Below are 16871 nucleotides of genomic sequence, written 5' to 3' on the forward strand. Positions count from 1 at the left end.
TCCCCTTTAACAGGAAATAGAACTTTTCTCTAGCATTCTTCTCCCAAAGGCAGCTGTAAGTCAACGTCACCTTCAGTTCTTGCTTTTTTTAAAAAAGTTATAATATGGGTGAGTGGGTAGCAGAACTTGATAGCCGTGGGAGAGACGGTGTCCTGGAAAATGTACTGCAGATTCTAATCCATACATGCAATTACTTTTTGTTCACCTTTTCCTACAAAGTGCAACAGATTTTAGTGACTTAAGAAACAAGAACTGAGGGACAATACAAGGCTGATGCTAACCCCCCCCCCCCCGAAATACAGTGAAATAATGGTAGTGTTGGATAACTTCATTTTCTAACATCAGAAATCCTCATCTCTCCAACTGCATTCTGTCCTGTAAATGCTACCCTGGGGTTACATTTCTAATTCCTCCTTGCTTTTTTCCCATTAAACCTATGCAGATAAAGGAGCTTTCCTGAATGTCACACAGACTTAAATTTAAACAAATCCTTCTGGAATGTGTTGAGTCATCGGGCCCTAAATTGCTGAAAGTATGCATTTGTTTGCAGAGGACAGGAATATTTACCTTAAAATTAACTATGGCTTTGATTCATGCAGTGCTCAATACCCATCCCTGCCTGGCCAAAATAATAAACAGTGCTGTCAGCTCTTGACGGGAAAATATGGTCCATCAGGGGAAAGAACGATGAAGGCGATGTCTGAGTACCCTCCCTCCCAGTCATGTCATCATCCAGCCACAGGTTGTCAGACCTGATAATACAGATTATTTGCTTGGCTGTGCAAGATTCCAGTGTATGATCCTTACGCCCAGGATGCAATGTGACCCTCTTCTGCATTGGCCATTTTTAATCCCAATTCCTCTTACTGAATAGAGGTCATGTGTTAGCTTACGTAATTTCTCCAATGTAACTCTACTGCAGTTTCACAAACTTAAGGAAATCTGTTCCTTCGTCATTGCTTAAAGCAGTTTTGAGCTTCCCCCAGAATGGCAAGAAGTCTCTTATATCTTCACATGTTCTTGGTGAGCTCAGCACTCAGGACTGAGATCTTGTTGTTTAGTCATTTAGTCGTGTCCGACTCTTCATGAGCCCATGGACGAGAGCATTCCAGGCACTCCTGTCTTCCACTGCCTCCCGCAGCTTGGTCAAATACACGTTGGTAGCTTCGAGAACACTGTCCAACCATCTCGTCCTCTGTCGTCCCCTTCTCCTTGTGCCCTCAATCTTTCCCAACATCAGGGTCTTTTCCAGGGAGTCTTCTCTTCTCATGAGGACTGAGATTACAGTTCATCTAATCTTGGAATCCTCCCTATATCAAGGTTTTACAATATCTCCAGTGGACAGAACCACACACAAGTTCTGTGCACTATGTCCCTGTTAAAACCAGCTTTCCTCCTAAGGTAGTTTCTCTCACCCCTCAGCCCTTCATTCCTTCTTTGGGGAGGTGTTCGCATGACACACCTACACACTGCAGCCCACACACTAGCGTGCCACGGCACACAATTTGGAAAGCTCTGCACTAGCCAAAGCAAAACATGTTTGGAATCTCCCACATGCTAAATTAATTGTGCTCCTTTCCCATATCTGCCCCAGTCCAGCAAAGAAGACCCATATGTAGAAGCAGGCTCCCGCTTGTACTGCAGATGAGCATAAAGACAGACATCAGACCACATCTGCCTTGCAATTATAATTCAAGACCAACTGAACTGTTGGGATAAATATTTAAAATCGATGTGTATCTCCATCTGAGCTTGCTCATTGTTGCATAAGACCAATTGCAAGTAGCCAGAGCTGGATCAAGCCATAGCTTTTAAAATCTTTTTTTACCGCTAAAAAGTGCTAGGATAGTGGTACGGAGCTGTGGAATCCATTCTTGCCTTTCTAGGGGCTACAGATTGCATATTCTAAAGGGACAGCAATATTGGATAAACCCAGGTTAAACCATCAGCCCCTGGAAAGTTCCTTCAATAATTCCTTTTTGTTACTGTTTTGCCTTTGGTGTGTTTTGTGTGTGTGTGTGTGTGTGTGTGTATAATATTGTTTTAGCATTTCAAATTGTAAGGCAACAGGAGTATATTGGCAGAAAGGTAGTATATAATTGTAATAAATGTGTGAATACTGTAGGGGGCATTTCTTGAAACTGGGGGTTTAACGGATTATCTGTTTTTAGTAATATTGTTTGCTTTATTACGAGTCACAGTCTGTTTCATGCACTTCAGATGTAGTCTTTCAAAAGTGTACTTCTGCTGCAGGGATAAATTGGTATGCCGCTGGCTCTGATACCTGCGATAGGAATCTGTGGCTTATAAATATTTGAAGTAAAATAAATATTTCATTTTCCCAACCCTGGATAATCTGTATTTCATAACTGGGGGAAAGCAATTATTTCCACAGACGGCATATTCATCGCTTTGTGATGTGTGAGATATAGTTATGAGGATATTGTCTGTCATGTGACCTACGCTGTCCCTCTCTCTCACCCTACTATTACTTTGTGGTTTTTAAAACTGTGTTGTTGTTTTTAACACTTTGATGACATGTTGTGTGTGACTCCTGCACAAAATGGCTCATGTAGCCTCATCCGTAGGGGGCTAGGCCTCCTCCATCCATTGTATATATCAATATATTGTGTGCGAATAGGATTTGCAGGACTAATGAGCATATAGGCTAAAATATGGTAGCTAACAGCTGATAATATAGATCCGGGGGGGAGTCACCTGAACTCACACTAGCTTGCAAGGCAAAGCACATAGCTCAGGAGAAGTCATGGAATTATTAACCCTTACCCTGTACTGCAGATTTTCTTTTCTATTCGCCCCTCCTTTCTTTGCTTCCAATATGTGACTCCTCCCTCCATTTAATTTCTTTCCAAAAGGCAAGTATGCTATGCGGGACCTGGTTCACCGGCTTCCAGGAGGTAACAACAGTAACAGTTCAGGAAGCAAGGCCATGTCTGATGATACCGTCACTGCTATTTGTTGCACCTTGCATGAAGTCATCACGAAAAACATGGAGAATGCCAAGGCCTTACGGGACGCAGGAGGAATCGAGAAGCTTGTTGGCATTTCCAAGAGTAAAGGAGACAAGTACGTTTTGCAAATCATCTCGTGCCTATTAGCTATAATTTAATTAGTGCTTGTCTGCACTAATGATTTCCTGGAGAACTGTCGTTTATCATGTGTTAGTAAGCTTGACAGTTGATGAGGAAAAGGTGGGGGGGTAGTAGGTGGATAATTTCATATCAAAGCAGCTGACTATTGTCATCTGAGGCATGTTCTTTATCAAGAGTAGCTTATAGTTTAGCCTATATCTGCACTCGCTGGTATTACATGAAGTGATTATAATTGCTAGTACGGGAACAAATTTATTGTTAAGAAAGTACATTCTCAATTAATTGCAGTTGTTGTTGTTTCTCAAGAGCGCATTCCCACCATAGATTATAAAAGAGAAAAGAGGGTTATGCCAGGTACTGGAGTCAGGTACAAATCCCAGTAATGGAAAAGCGCAGGTCATTTTCAGATGAAATTTGAAAGACCTAAGTCCACCATACCTCTCATAAAGTGCTGACTGAATTTACAATTATCAACTGCTTCCTTGAGATTCCAGTTACTCCTAAGTATGTTTCCTCTTCCCTTTTCTTTCTTTTGTCTTCAACAGGCACTCACCAAAAGTAGTGAAGGCAGCATCTCAGGTCTTAAATAGCATGTGGCAGTACAGAGACCTGAGAAGTCTCTACAAGAAGGTAAGAGTTATTTAAATTCTTAAAATTAGCATCTCTTGGGGTGGGGTGGGGGTGCGTTTTAGAGCAAAATCAGCAATGAGCCAAATATTGGAAATGCTGGCGTAAATACAAGTTTCTGCCTACTTTTGCACACCGTGTGTGGCTGATCATGCAAGAGGCAACATTTAAAATTTCACTGGAGGATGTGGGGCAAAACATTTCCAGTAGGGGAAGGATATTTCGCTAAGGTCCGAAGACTGGTTCTCCGATACATTTGAAGATCAGTTATTTGAGAAGCAGTATATCTTTAACTCATTTATTTCACTAGCCAGAATGGCTGTGTTCAGCCTCTACCTTTGGGGGGGAGGGTGCCATTGCATTCGGGTCCTGATTTTGGGTATCACATTGGCCACTACGGATGGAATTTTAGGTCTGGTCCAGTTAGGCTGCCCTTATGGTCCTACATTCTTACAATTCATAATAACTGCAGGAATGTTATAACCACGGAACTGTCACTCTTGTAGAAAAGAGAGGTCAAGGAGGAAAGAGCCTTTGCTGTCCCTGCCTAGTGCACAGGCCCATTTAATAAATAAGTACCATACAGTCCGGGACCGAGCAATGAATAGCTCAGTCAGTAGAGCATGAGACTCTTAAGGTTGTGGGTCCACATTGGGCAAAAGATTCAAACATTGCAAGGGGTTGGAGTAGATGGGACCCCCCCCCCTCAGAGTCCCTTCCAACTCTACAATTCTGTGATTCTGTTGTCAGTCTGTACAACCAGTGAGTTGGCCAGGTGTGGGCACTCCTGAGAGACAAATACCATGTTTTTTCGCTCCATAAGACACACTTTTTTCCTCCTAAAAAGTAAGGGGAAATGTCTGTGCATCTTATGGAGCGAATGCACTGGGCGGCAGAGGGATCCCTCGGCTACCACTGCAGTCGTGAGCTGAGGGATGCCTCTGCAGCCGGAGTCATGACTCCCGTCCGTCACTTGCTGTGAAGCCAGCAGAGCAAGAGGCGCTGTGCAGCTATCACTCTTGCTCTGCTGGCTTCAGCAAGAGCGATAGCTGTGCAGCTTGCTCTGCTGGCTTCACAGCGAAGCGGGATGAGGGACAGACGGGAGCAAGCAAAGTGAGAGTTGCTTACATGGCTTCTGTCCCGCTTTGCACAGCTCTCACTTTGCTTGTCCATCCCTCCTCCCGCCTCGCTGTAAAGCAAGCAAAGCACCTGTCCCAGTGTCTCCTCCTCCTCTTCTTGCTTCGGCATCACTGCGCTTTACAATGAGGTGGAAGGAGGGATGGGCAAGCAAAGTGAGAGCTGCATAAATTGAGAGAGAAGCTATGTAAGCGGCTCTCACTTTGCTTGCTTTAAAGCAAGAAAAGCGAGAGCCGCTTACATGCTCTGCACAGAATTATTATTTTTCTTGCTTTCCCCCTCTAAAAACTAGGTGCGTCTTACGGTCAGGTGCGTCTTATGGAGTGAAAAATACAGTGCATATTATTGTCCTAAGTGGCTTAGAACTCATATATTTGCTCGGAATAAATTCATAAAGCACATGCTATATGGATAGAAACTTTTCAGGTAGTCCAATCAGAAGCAGCAGCAAGCCATTTTGGGGGAGGCATTATCCATTAGCAACTTCTAACAGTTTTAAGTGCTATGCTTCTTTACATATTTTGCCTACAGGCATTTCTTTAAGACCATTCAGAAGTGGAGGAGGGTCCCCTGTAGGACCCTCTTTTGTCTGCCACCCCAGTTTCCGGGGTGGGAGGAGGCAAGCTATGAAAATGTCTCCACTCACTGTTTTGCCGGCAGGCTGTTTTCAGAGCCTCAGATTGGCTCAGAAAATGGTAAGAATTGTTTACAGGGCTTTTTCTTAATAGTTCAATTTCTTACCAAGTCCATCAGAGGTGAGTGGGGCCAAGCATTCTTCCCATCTCTAAATAAGACCAAGCAGTTGTCTAATAATCTGCACAAGAGAGTAATGCTTTTCTTTAATAAAATGTGTGTTGTGCTAGTAGTGTTGGTAAACAAAAGGGATTTTGAAAACAATTATCCACAGCTTGAAAGGATTACTTTTGCACTTGAAGAGAAGAGGGGCTTGAAGAGAATGTGCTAATATAATTCTATATTAGCACATTTATAAGATGCTGAACTGTAACGCGAGATTGCCTGGTTTCATAAATATGCACTATTAGAAGGGCATAAACAAACAACGAGTTTCCTTAAAAGATCTTTAACACAAAAGTAGCATAATCAGTACAATATTTTCTCCAGTGTACGTGTATATACTGGAGAGGAAGCTAACCCTCTGTGTTTACTGATGCCCTCCATTCTCCCAAGGCAAGATTGGATTAAGCTAGGAACAAAGAAGCCAATACTACCAGAGATGAGAAAATGATGCAAGGGGAATAACAGTGGCACAATGATACCAGTTTTTTAAAAAACCAACAACTGGTATCCTACCAGTCAAAAGAAAACTTTAAAGGCAGCTAATAGCACAGTCCTATACCTGACTACTCAGAAGTAAGTTCCATTGAGTTCAGTGGGAATTACTCCCATGTAAGTGGGTATAGGATTGCATCCAAGTGGCCAAAATTATTTATGCAAGCCAGGGAAATGAGCAGCAGAATTGAGAGCCAGTGTGGTGTAGTGGTTAAGAGCGGTAGTCTCGTAATCTGGGGAACTGGGTTCGCGTCTCCGCTCCTTCGCATGCAGCTGCTGGGTGCCCTTGGGCCAGTCACACTTCTCTGAAGTCTCTCAGCCCCACTTACCTCACAGAGTGTTTGTTGTGGGGGAGGAAGGGAAAGGAGAATGTTAGCCCCTTTGAAACTCCTTAAAGGGAGTGAAAGGCGGGATATCAAATCCAAACTCTCCTTCTTCTTCTTGCAGACTCCATGTAAATAAGTGCAAAAGGCACATTTACAGGTTTGCTTCTTAACACAATTGCAGCTTCACAATTGCAGCTTTCATTGAAACGTCAACGAAAACTCACTGCATTATAGCAGCAGGAGGAGGAGAGAAGGCAGTGTCAGAAGTTAAAATGAAAGGGGTTGAAAATAAAACCGCAACCTATTGCTGATGCATACATTCATTGTAGAATGAATATATTGGTCATCCCATTTTTTTAAAAAAAAGGATACCATACCTAAGCGGGAAAAGGCAGCTAAAATAGTCAAGAGGTGAAGCATTCTTATAAGGAAAAGTAACATTTCTAACTGAGAGAATATGATAGAGGCTTTTCAAATTATAAATGGCATGGGGAGAATGAAGAGAGGGAAATTAGTGCTCTTCCCTAACACAGGTTCATCAAAAACAAATAGGTAGTACGTTCATGGTAAAATCAAGAAATTATTTCTTCAGACAATGCGTAATTACCTTGTGGGATTCACTTCCAGAATATGTGGTGGCTTTTAAAAAGGGTTGGGAATGTAATGGACTTATGTACCACTATTGGCCTAGATAGCTACAAGAAAACTTCATGCTCAGGGATGGGACAGCTCCAATTGTAAGGTGCTGGGGAGAAGCAGGGGATGGCTCCAAAATTAGGCTTTAGTCCTATACCCACTGATCAGAAGGCTGTGTGTTCATATCACACCAAGGTCAGGATTCTGACTTTGGGACATGGGTGGCGCTGGGGGTTGAACCACAGAGCCTAGGACTTACCGATCAGAAGGTCGGCGGTTCGAATCCCCGCGACAGGGTGAGCTCCCGTTGCTCGGTCCCTGCTCCTGCCAACCTAGCAGTTCAAAAGCACATCAAAGTGCAAGTAGATAAATAGGTACTGCTCTGGCGGGAAGGTAAACAGCGTTTACGTGCGCTGCTCTGGTTCGACAGAAGCGGCTTAGTCATGCTGGCCACATGACCTGGAAGCTGTACGCCGGCTCCCTCGGCCAGTAAAGCGAGATGAGCGCCGCAACCCCAGAGTCGGTCACGACTAGACCTAATGGTCAGGGGTCCCTTTACCTTACCTATACCCACCTGGGAATAAGCCCCATTGAACACTGTGGGACTTCCTTCTGAGTAGGCATGCACAGGATTGCTCTGCAAGTTTAACCCAGCAGGTCAGTTGTTCCTGGAAGTGACAGTGTGTTCCCTTTCCATTGGAATACAGTGGTGCCCCGCAAGACGAATGCCTCGCAAGACGAAAGGGTTTTCCGTCTGCAGAGGCGCTTCGCAAGACGAATTTCCCTATGGGCTTGCTTCGCAAGACGGAAATTGACGAAAATTTTCGGGGGGGGGGGGTTCCGCTCCAAAACCTCTTTTTCTGAATCGCTAAGCTGCTAAAAGCATTTTAGCAGCAAAACCGCTAATCCCCCAAGCCTTAAAAAGCCGTTTTTAGCCCTTAAAATGTCAATAGCACTAATAGCGCTACTCCGTCAATGGGCTTGCTTCGCAAGAAGAAAAAACCGCAAGATGAAAAGACTCGCGGAACGGATTCTTTTCGTCTTGCGAGGCACCACTGTACTATCCTTGTTTCAAGTTGATCCCTATATTAAGAGTTCATTAAATAAGGATGAATAAATTCCTGCCTCCCAGAGTGAGAATGAAGCAGGGGTTGTTTCCAAGGGTTATGCCTGGTATCTTCAGATATGGATGGGTGGTTGGGGCAGGGTAGTGCCCTTAGCATACCTCTGTGGGGATTGGAAATAATTTGGACTGTAAGGCTGGATGAATACCATTTATTCATGTGGGTCATATCGTTAATTGTCGTCAGCTCTGACCAAGTTAGAGATGCTTTAGTAGTTTCTTTTTTTAAAAAAGGGAATGTACTGAATATTTTCTAATTTGAACATTCACTTCAAAAGTAGCACATTTGATGCCGCTGAATACTGAAAATTTACCTGGCCATACATTCATATGATTTTCAAGGTGCTCGATGCTCTTTTGTTCCCCTGGCTTCTGCTTCTCTGCACAATTTTCTTCTCGTTTCCCCCCTCCCTCACAGTGCTTGGCCTTATTTGCCCCACACGCTGCAGTTCTTTCAGCTCAGAGGTAATGCACTCTCTCAACAGGTCCTACCTGCTAATAGGTGGGCGGTCACATTCTGAACCAGTTTAAGTTTCCAAACAACCTTCAAAAAAGCTATGTCCTGTAGAATATTTTGTAGAAATTCAGCCTGGACATTACCATGGCGTTCATTAGTGGCAAGGTCACCATTCTCCAGGAGCAGCCATGGCTAGCGTTCCAAGCTAAGTTGGGGGAAAGCATTCTAACTGACTCCATTTTGGGATTTAAGGAGCACAGCTGGGTATAGGAGCAACCCAGGACTGTTCAGCTGATCCAGGGATCACTGCTCACTTGTTTAGAACAGTATAGCGACCAACTGTGTCAATCAGACCTTCTCACCAACAGCATCTCTCTCTAGTCTGGACTGGTCTTAAGTTTATTCATCCTAATCAAGCCCATCACTAACCCCAGAACTGTCCAGAACCGTGGTTGCCTCACCTGGTCCCACTGAAAAGTAGGGATAAAATTGCGTCATTCACACACCAGGGATATTTTACCTCAGGTATCATCTCGGTTGTTTCCCACAGGTTTTTAAATCACACTTGCAGCATAGCGTGTGAAGTCTTCATCAGTGGGCACGTTTACAATATTACCCATGAGATGTCTGGCAAATACATTACTTCTGTGGTATGGTAGTCATGTTCATTGAAGAACTACAAGGGAAGAAAGCTTTGCATGTAGTTCTTGTGGACCAGGAGCAAAGACAGCAGCAATCTAATTTTAGGCCTAGAAAGAACTATTTTATTCCTATGATAAAAGACTAATATTCCTTAGGCATATATTGTTTGGATTGTGCACCTTGGAATATATAGTGTTTTAGAGTAGGCTGCACTGAATTTTTTTCTGCCATAGAAGTGCATCTGCAGCAATGGGATCTATTTCTGTTTGTAATTTAAAAGTGTTATAATTGTGCAAAAAAAAAAAGATCCCATATTTCTATATCACTGTAAAAAAGAAAATCTCATTGAAATAAATGATTGATTGACTGACTGATTGATTTATGGCAGCGGGTGGCCCCAGACTTCAGAGTGGCTGAGGACAGAGGATTTTCACCTACCAATCATTCTGAGTCATGGCACGCTCAGCAAACCCTCTCCCAGAATCAAGAAACCAGAATCTATTCCCAAACCCAGGTATTCTGGCTGTCAGCTGACCAGTCTTGAATTGTGATTTTTTTTTTAATTTAAGTACTTATTTATTTACTTATTTATTCTAAAATTTAAATGCCACCAACAATGCCTCACATAGTGTCTAACAAATAAATTATTAACACAATTAAAACGTTAAATGATGTTGAATGCATACCTAGATTTGCATCTGAAAGAGAACTGAAGAGTTTATTTAAATATTAGTATGAACCCGAGTGCAAATGCAGAAAGCATTGTGTAGAATATTTTTTTAACATCATTTGCAACACTGGCCAATTTTTTTGCACCTCATGCATGTGGGCAGTGGCATTTTCCACTCTCATGCTATTGTTTACTGATAGTGAGGCAAATGTAACTATAAAGGAAGACAGTACAAGAAGAGGGTGGGATAGATCCTTTTTCTAAGAAATCCATCCATGTTATTTGTGTATATCTGTATTCTGAAATTTCCTCGTAACTCAATGCTTTGTTAGTTAGCAGAGAAAATTCTTCTAGTCAAGCATTTTGTTTTGTGAACTAGAATTTTTTTCCCCTTTCCATAATATGGTATGAGTAGAAAGTTTACTTGTCTAATTTGATCCTTGAGACATACAATAAAGACTAAAACATGGGGCAGAGTTATAAATAGTGACTTGCGTACCAAGGCCCCATGAATCGCAGTTCCCCAGTGCTTAATATACATACTTACACGAGTATTTAGGTTTATGAGCTCAAATAGGCCACAACTTTATTGGTTACAGATGTGAGCGGTTTGGCTTAGGCATTGGGTGAAGCCAACTCCCACCCGTCTGCAGGGAGTCCATCTAAGGTTAAACCACCAATAGGGGGAGCCCTATTGCTTACACCAAATAGTGGCACCCCGAGGGGTCCCCACTGGGGTCATGGCATGGCCCCAGCCCACGTCCAGACAGATAGGATCCACACACCCGGATCCCTTTAACAGAATACCCTTAATAAGGAAAGGCAGGTGGAAGCTATAACCTCCCTCCAAAGGCTTACCCAATGCCTAACCTCACAAAGTTGTGACGATAGCTACAAGGTAGGCGAAAACCAAATGGCTGGTGCCAATTTGCCAAGTGGAAAAAATGTCTACCCAGCCCCAACAATATGGCAGCCAACATTTGTCCATAGCAAGGTTGTGTCAGAGCAAAGCATGAAGAGAGAGTGGCTGGGTTGGGAGATCCGGCGAAAGGGTGAGGGAGGAGGGCCCCCTGGTGGTTAAATTTCCCACGGCCATGCCCCCTATCAACGCTGATTGGCTAGCGGGTGGGTGGCCCCACCCAGTGCCAGTCACACGGCCAGGACGGCACGAGGGGGGGTGTCAACTTCCCACCCCCCATGCCGGATCAGTGCAGGCCCCTTGGATGCCCAGCTGCAACACTGCCCACCGAAAAAGGTGAGTGGACATGCACTGTTAGCAGTGATGTGGTAAATAGAACAGGAAGTGTACTCCCTTGTCTCTCAAGACAGATGGGTTATTATTATTAATTATTATTATTATTATTACTATTATTATTATACCCCGCTCATCTGGCCTGGCGTCCCCAGTCACTCTGGGCAGTTCCCAACAGAATATTAAAAACACCATAAAACATCAAACATTAAAAACTTCCCTAAACAGGGCTGCCTTCAGATGCGTTCTAAAAGTCAGAGAGTTGTTTATTTCCTTGACATCTGATGGGAGGGCTGTCCACAGGGCGGGTGCCACCACCGAGAAGACCCTCTACAGGATGCCAACAACTGTAGTATTTGTCACCTCAGGTACTCTTGTCCTCTTCAAGCATTCAGTTAGAATGCATGGCAGCAATATGTGATCAGGACTAGTCTGAAAGGAGCTTACTTGTACATAGATATTTACAAACATGAAGACCCTGGTCAGTTTTGAGGAACCTGCGGCTCCCTGTCATCCCTGATCATTGTCCATGGTGGGCACTGGAACACTTCAATGTCAGGCAGGCAGCCAGGTTTCAAAAGTAGACCATGGCTACTCTCTTTGAGTTGCTCAACCAAGAGTCAAACCTAATGCCAGCCCTTGATTAGCTCTGGTCTGGCTGATGTGACACAGTACTCCAGTTTGGCTATTAGCTTCAGTGCAGGTAGAAGGGGCACATTTTGCAACGCAGCAAAGATCCAACTAGCAGCCAGAGAGCTGCCGTAGGACTGCAAGGAATAAGGGGCCAGATCCTGTTCCCAGAGTCCCTGGTTAGAGTCTCCTAGCATCTTACAGAAAAGCCGCAGGTACTTTTTTTTATGTAGCTGGCCTTTGCAAATAACAACAGCACACACAATATTAAAGAAAAGTAAAACCACTGGGTTTCCTCCCAAAAAAACTAAATTCTCTTGCTTCCAGTTAGTCCTGCTAATTAGTACTTTGTTTTTAATAGAAGTTGCAAGTCTGATTTATTTTATTCATTATGAGACACATTCAGCCCTCACCAAAGAATGCTTCCATTGATTTCGCTGTAATGAGAACAGCTCTCAGTGGTTTTGTGTTAAATTATCAGATGTAAAGTCTACATAATGTATTCAGAATGGAACAATGCCATAAGTGCACTATGAACACTTTTTCTGCTGCAGCAAAGATATATATTTTTCAGTAAAAAGAGCATTCATTGTGTATTGATATGCCTTTTAAATTTTTAGAGATATGAACCCTATATTTCTATCGTCATTTCACAACAGTTAATTATTTTCTTTGTTTGCTAGAGCTATATTGTAATACAGCAATTTTAATCATCTTGTATCATAACTCGGCAGGGGAGAAGTATGTAGTTAGCCTGGTTTCATCTTCAGCATCCTGTTCTTGTAAATCAGCCTCTGCAATGGTGACACCAACATTAAGCAGAACAGACCCTGATTTGTCTCTAAACATACAGCTCAGTAGGCAGAACATCACAAAGCTTGCAATGCAAATAACTGATTGAAACCAATATATTCAGAATAGCAGGTGTGAGTGACTACACAAATACCAACTCTGTGTGACTGCACATTTGAAAAGTGTATCTAGAAATTGATAACCTCAGTTTTTGCATAGGGTGTTTTCTTGGGGCAGAGGTCGATTTAGGGGAGAGCAACCGGTTTGCCCACGCTGGACTCCAAGCCAAGAGACCATTGCAGGGAGCACTATAACAGTGACTTTGAGTGAGAGGCGAGGGGGCCTGAATTTTGGCGCCACACAGGGTGCCACTGAAATTCAAAAGCTCCAACTTGATCACTGTTTGGGATCTCTTTAAAAAATATGCTCCACAGTGGATAACATAAGGGAAATATTCTGCAGGTTTCCATTCTGAAAAGCCAGTTCACTCAGACCATGTTAGCCTAAATCCCAGTACTTCAGTTTAACTAGATTATGATTTAGGCTGACCATCTCTCTAAAATTTTCTATCTGAATGTTAAAACATAAGCAATTACTCGTTTGTCTTTCCAAGTGATATTTCTGCCAGCCTCCTTGAATCTTTTATTCTGGATGACAACACTACAAAAGAATCTTTAAAACTGATACACTATACTGTCGCTTTTTGAACATTTATCACAACTTGAAAAGATTTACAGTGCAAAACTGGAGACTTCCTTTTGTGTCTTCTGTGTGCCATTTATTGGACTAAAGCTGGTTTCACCTGCATCAGGTGAATTAAAAAGTTATGCCATACTGTGGGTGGCCAACCAGCAGGGTGACTGCCCTAGTTTCACTGAGAGTGGAAACTTGGGGCCCAAATAGAGTGGGCTGTTTATGCCACAGAGTCAAACTTACAGAGTCCCACCTACCTTCCCAACACTGTTCTGCTGCCTAAGTAGGTTGCAGCAGTGTTGAGAAAGGAGCTGCATATATAGTAAAGATCAGCACACTAGGGTGGCATTTAATTAGGCTTGTCACTTATCAAAAACCATGTGAATTGCATTATCTATGGGCAGCTTCATCGCTTAATAATTGCACCATTTACTTACATATGCCATTGAGCCGTCACAGTGAAACATCAGAAGCAGGATTTTCATACCCTCACTGTGACACAGTGCTTTCCAGTAGAGTTGGGTCACACATTCAGTTGTGAGTCATCAGGTGCTGGGTGATGAGGAAGTGATGCTCATACTGTCATGAATTAGCCCTGTGTCTTGCTTTATCACACCAATTTAGTATGGGTGCCCTTAAAAACAGAATAGGTTCTCATTGTGCTTATGGGTTGAATCTACAAAAGGCTACTGGCATACAGATCTCATGGAAGTCCTTTTCCTGGAGACAGGTTTTACGGATTGTCCCAAATGTGAGTCAACGCACAAATGATGACAGTATAAAGGAGTGGGTGATCTGACCTAGTGACATTTCTTTCTGCTTTGAATGCAAAATCACTAATCAAAGGCTCTTTCACAAACAAACTCCGGAAAATTCAAGCCTAATAATTATGTCTATTTATTTTTCTTATCTTAACATAGCATAGCATATTATCTTCAGAATGAACATTTAAATAAGTAAGGTAAATCTAAGCTACAAGTGTGTTTTAAGGCTGCTTTTTAAAAAACAACAACTACAAAAATTGTATTATTTAAATACCTCCAGATGTAGTGAACATTTTCTAATTGACTTGCATAATCTCCAGTGGCTTCTATACATTTCTGAAAGCTACATCATTTATTCTGCCTGCTTACATGCAGATTTAGGACCACAACAAATTTCAGGGAGCTTTTCACAGCTTTAGTTATTAAAAGGTCCTATCTTTGCAGACAGTAGTGTAGCTTTTGATCTTTCTGTAAAGAAAGACAGACAATTCTCTGTACAGCACAGCACCTCAGTCTGAGTAATTGACTGACAACCTTCCTTTTGAAGTTCGTTATTTAACTAAGTCTCAAAACTTGCTCCAGGCAAGAGAGAGAGAGAGAGTCAGAGGTTTCTGAAGGGCTTGTGTAGGTCAATGCTGCTCTAACTTTCTAGTCCATTCAGAAGTACAGTGCCTTTGGAGAAGATTTTTAATGTTTTTCAGCCAGTACCTTCAAATTATGATGGTTCCTTCATAGCCCACCAGCTCAAACCTTTCCAAAGGTTTCACAGTACAAATAACATCTTGCACCACAATGCTTCCCCCTCTGGGCAAATGGTGAATTTTGTATGGTCTACACTGACTCACAGTACTTCTCCAAGGTTTCAGCCAGGAGTCTTTCCCAGGAGTTGGAAAGCCAGGAGATGCAGAGGGCTAGCTTGTGCTCACCCCTTTGTATCTCACGAAAATGGGTCACACAAGTGAATCCTCAATATGCCCTTATGCCCCGACCCTTGTAAAAGCTTTTGCATGTAATGGACCTGTGAGCCAGCCCAGGTACAAAAGCAGAACTGCTGCCAGAGCACCTTAGCTGGCACAAGGCTGTGTCCACAGTAGGAGCAGAGGAGATATCTTGTATTGCCATTCAAGTCGTACTCTTAAGCTCAGAGACGTGAAGTTGCATTGCTGTCATGATATCATTTCCAGCTCCCTTTGCTGATATTCCCCTACCACGGTACAATAAAGCCAGGCATAATGCCTAGTTATTTCCTGCTCTTAAGGGAAATTAAACAAAGTGACCAGTGCATGTAGCTGGAGAACATGAATTCTGCCAGAACCATCTGAGTGAGTCAATGATAAGCTGCTAGTTTCAGTTCTTTCATATTCAGTGTAATCTAGTTACACACTTGTTCAAGAAATAGCTCTGGGAATAATGGCTTATTGGTTTTCTTGCTCACAATTTGGGGGGAGGGGGGAGCCGGCTGCTGTTACCTGAATACAGATATAGAAGTTTTTTTGTGATCCCGTTTTTATGGCTGCTGCTTTAGTTCATTTAATCAGAGGTGAATCAACTAAAATTTTAATCACAGATTAAACTTGTGCCCTTGAATTAAACCGTGGGGAGGTGGACTTGCACACAGCTGAGCAGGCTACACAAAAACACACGCTCTCTCTTTTTTGTGTACCAAGATTAATAATAAAAAGGGCTTTCCTTCCAAAAATGAGTGATAATCAGATTAATAAACAAAGGCTATCTTACACTTAACAGAAATGGGTCTTTGTTCTCTAGATACTCAAAAGATGCACCTGTGCCACTGGATAACATGCACACTTATAAAACTTGCATTAACTCACCCTGTAGCTTTAATTTAGTTAATTGGTTAATCAACTAAAACATATCTAACTAGTTGAAAGTCCTGCTTTGTTCCCTCTGACATAGAACAGAATTTAAATTTTATTAGTCACATTTGTGACAGCTGCTATGCCATTAAATGAAATCCTTTCACTACTTGTTCAGAATGCCAAGTGTACACTTGAAAGGTCAAGGTGCCCTCAATTCCTCTGTGGAAAATGACATAGGGGTTGCAGGAGGATGTTGGAGTCCGTGAAAACCCTTCTTCCTCCAGCTGGAGCCTCTGCTAGATCAAAGTTCCTAGAAAGAGAAAAGAGCCCTTCTATTCACAGAAGGTCAATCTTTACTCCAACCCTGGTCATCTCTATATGTGATAAATTGCCCTCAGTTTATGCCTAATATCCATAGCTTCCATACATAGCATAATCCTACATTTGGAACCTTGAAAAAGAACTAGAACAAGTTCACTTAGATGTAACACTTTGTTATTATTATTATTAAGACAGTCTTTACATTCCTCCAATGTCTATATTTCCTCACTTGTTCATAGTTCTAAACTCCTCATAGAGATTGTACTTCCATAGTGCTTTTCTTGTGCAAGGTTCATTATAATCTTTTTCTTGTCCTTCTATGAGATATTTCCCTTCTACTCCCATTTTATCGATGGGGAACAAAGTGATACAGGCTTTCTCAGGACCACCTAAGGACATGATAACTGAAAGTTATTTTTGGGGATAGATTTCATTCCTTTGGAGCCTGTAAAAATACGTTGCATCATACCACCATAAGCTGACCAGAAAGTGATGGAAGTATAATTTGCTCTCAGCACGCTGCCTCTCTCAAATCTCTCCCAAGATCTTTCTCAAATGCTGCGGCTAGCCATAATTTC

At 42.5% G+C, this 16871-nt stretch overlaps 1 protein-coding gene across 6 annotated transcripts in view; it reads left to right on the forward strand.

The window, feature by feature from the left end:
* The window catches only part of LOC310681506 (catenin delta-2), a 248418-nt gene that overhangs the window by 200132 nt on the left and 31415 nt on the right, over positions 1 to 16871 (forward strand). For 4 of the 6 annotated variants that reach the window (XM_083449350.1, XM_083449352.1, XM_083449351.1 and 1 more), the window contains 3 exons: positions 2877 to 3087; positions 3659 to 3743; positions 9740 to 9865. In XM_083449350.1, the coding sequence (XP_083305476.1) occupies positions 2877 to 3087; positions 3659 to 3743; positions 9740 to 9865 (422 nt within the window). The remainder of the gene's footprint in view (positions 1 to 2876; positions 3088 to 3658; positions 3744 to 9739; positions 9866 to 16871) is intronic. The other 2 variants (XM_083449353.1, XM_083449355.1) reach the window with 1 other exon arrangement.

Source organism: Podarcis tiliguerta (genome assembly GCF_965153285.1).
Source record: "Podarcis tiliguerta genome assembly, chromosome: 7".
Lineage (NCBI taxonomy): Eukaryota > Metazoa > Chordata > Lepidosauria > Squamata > Lacertidae > Podarcis > Podarcis tiliguerta.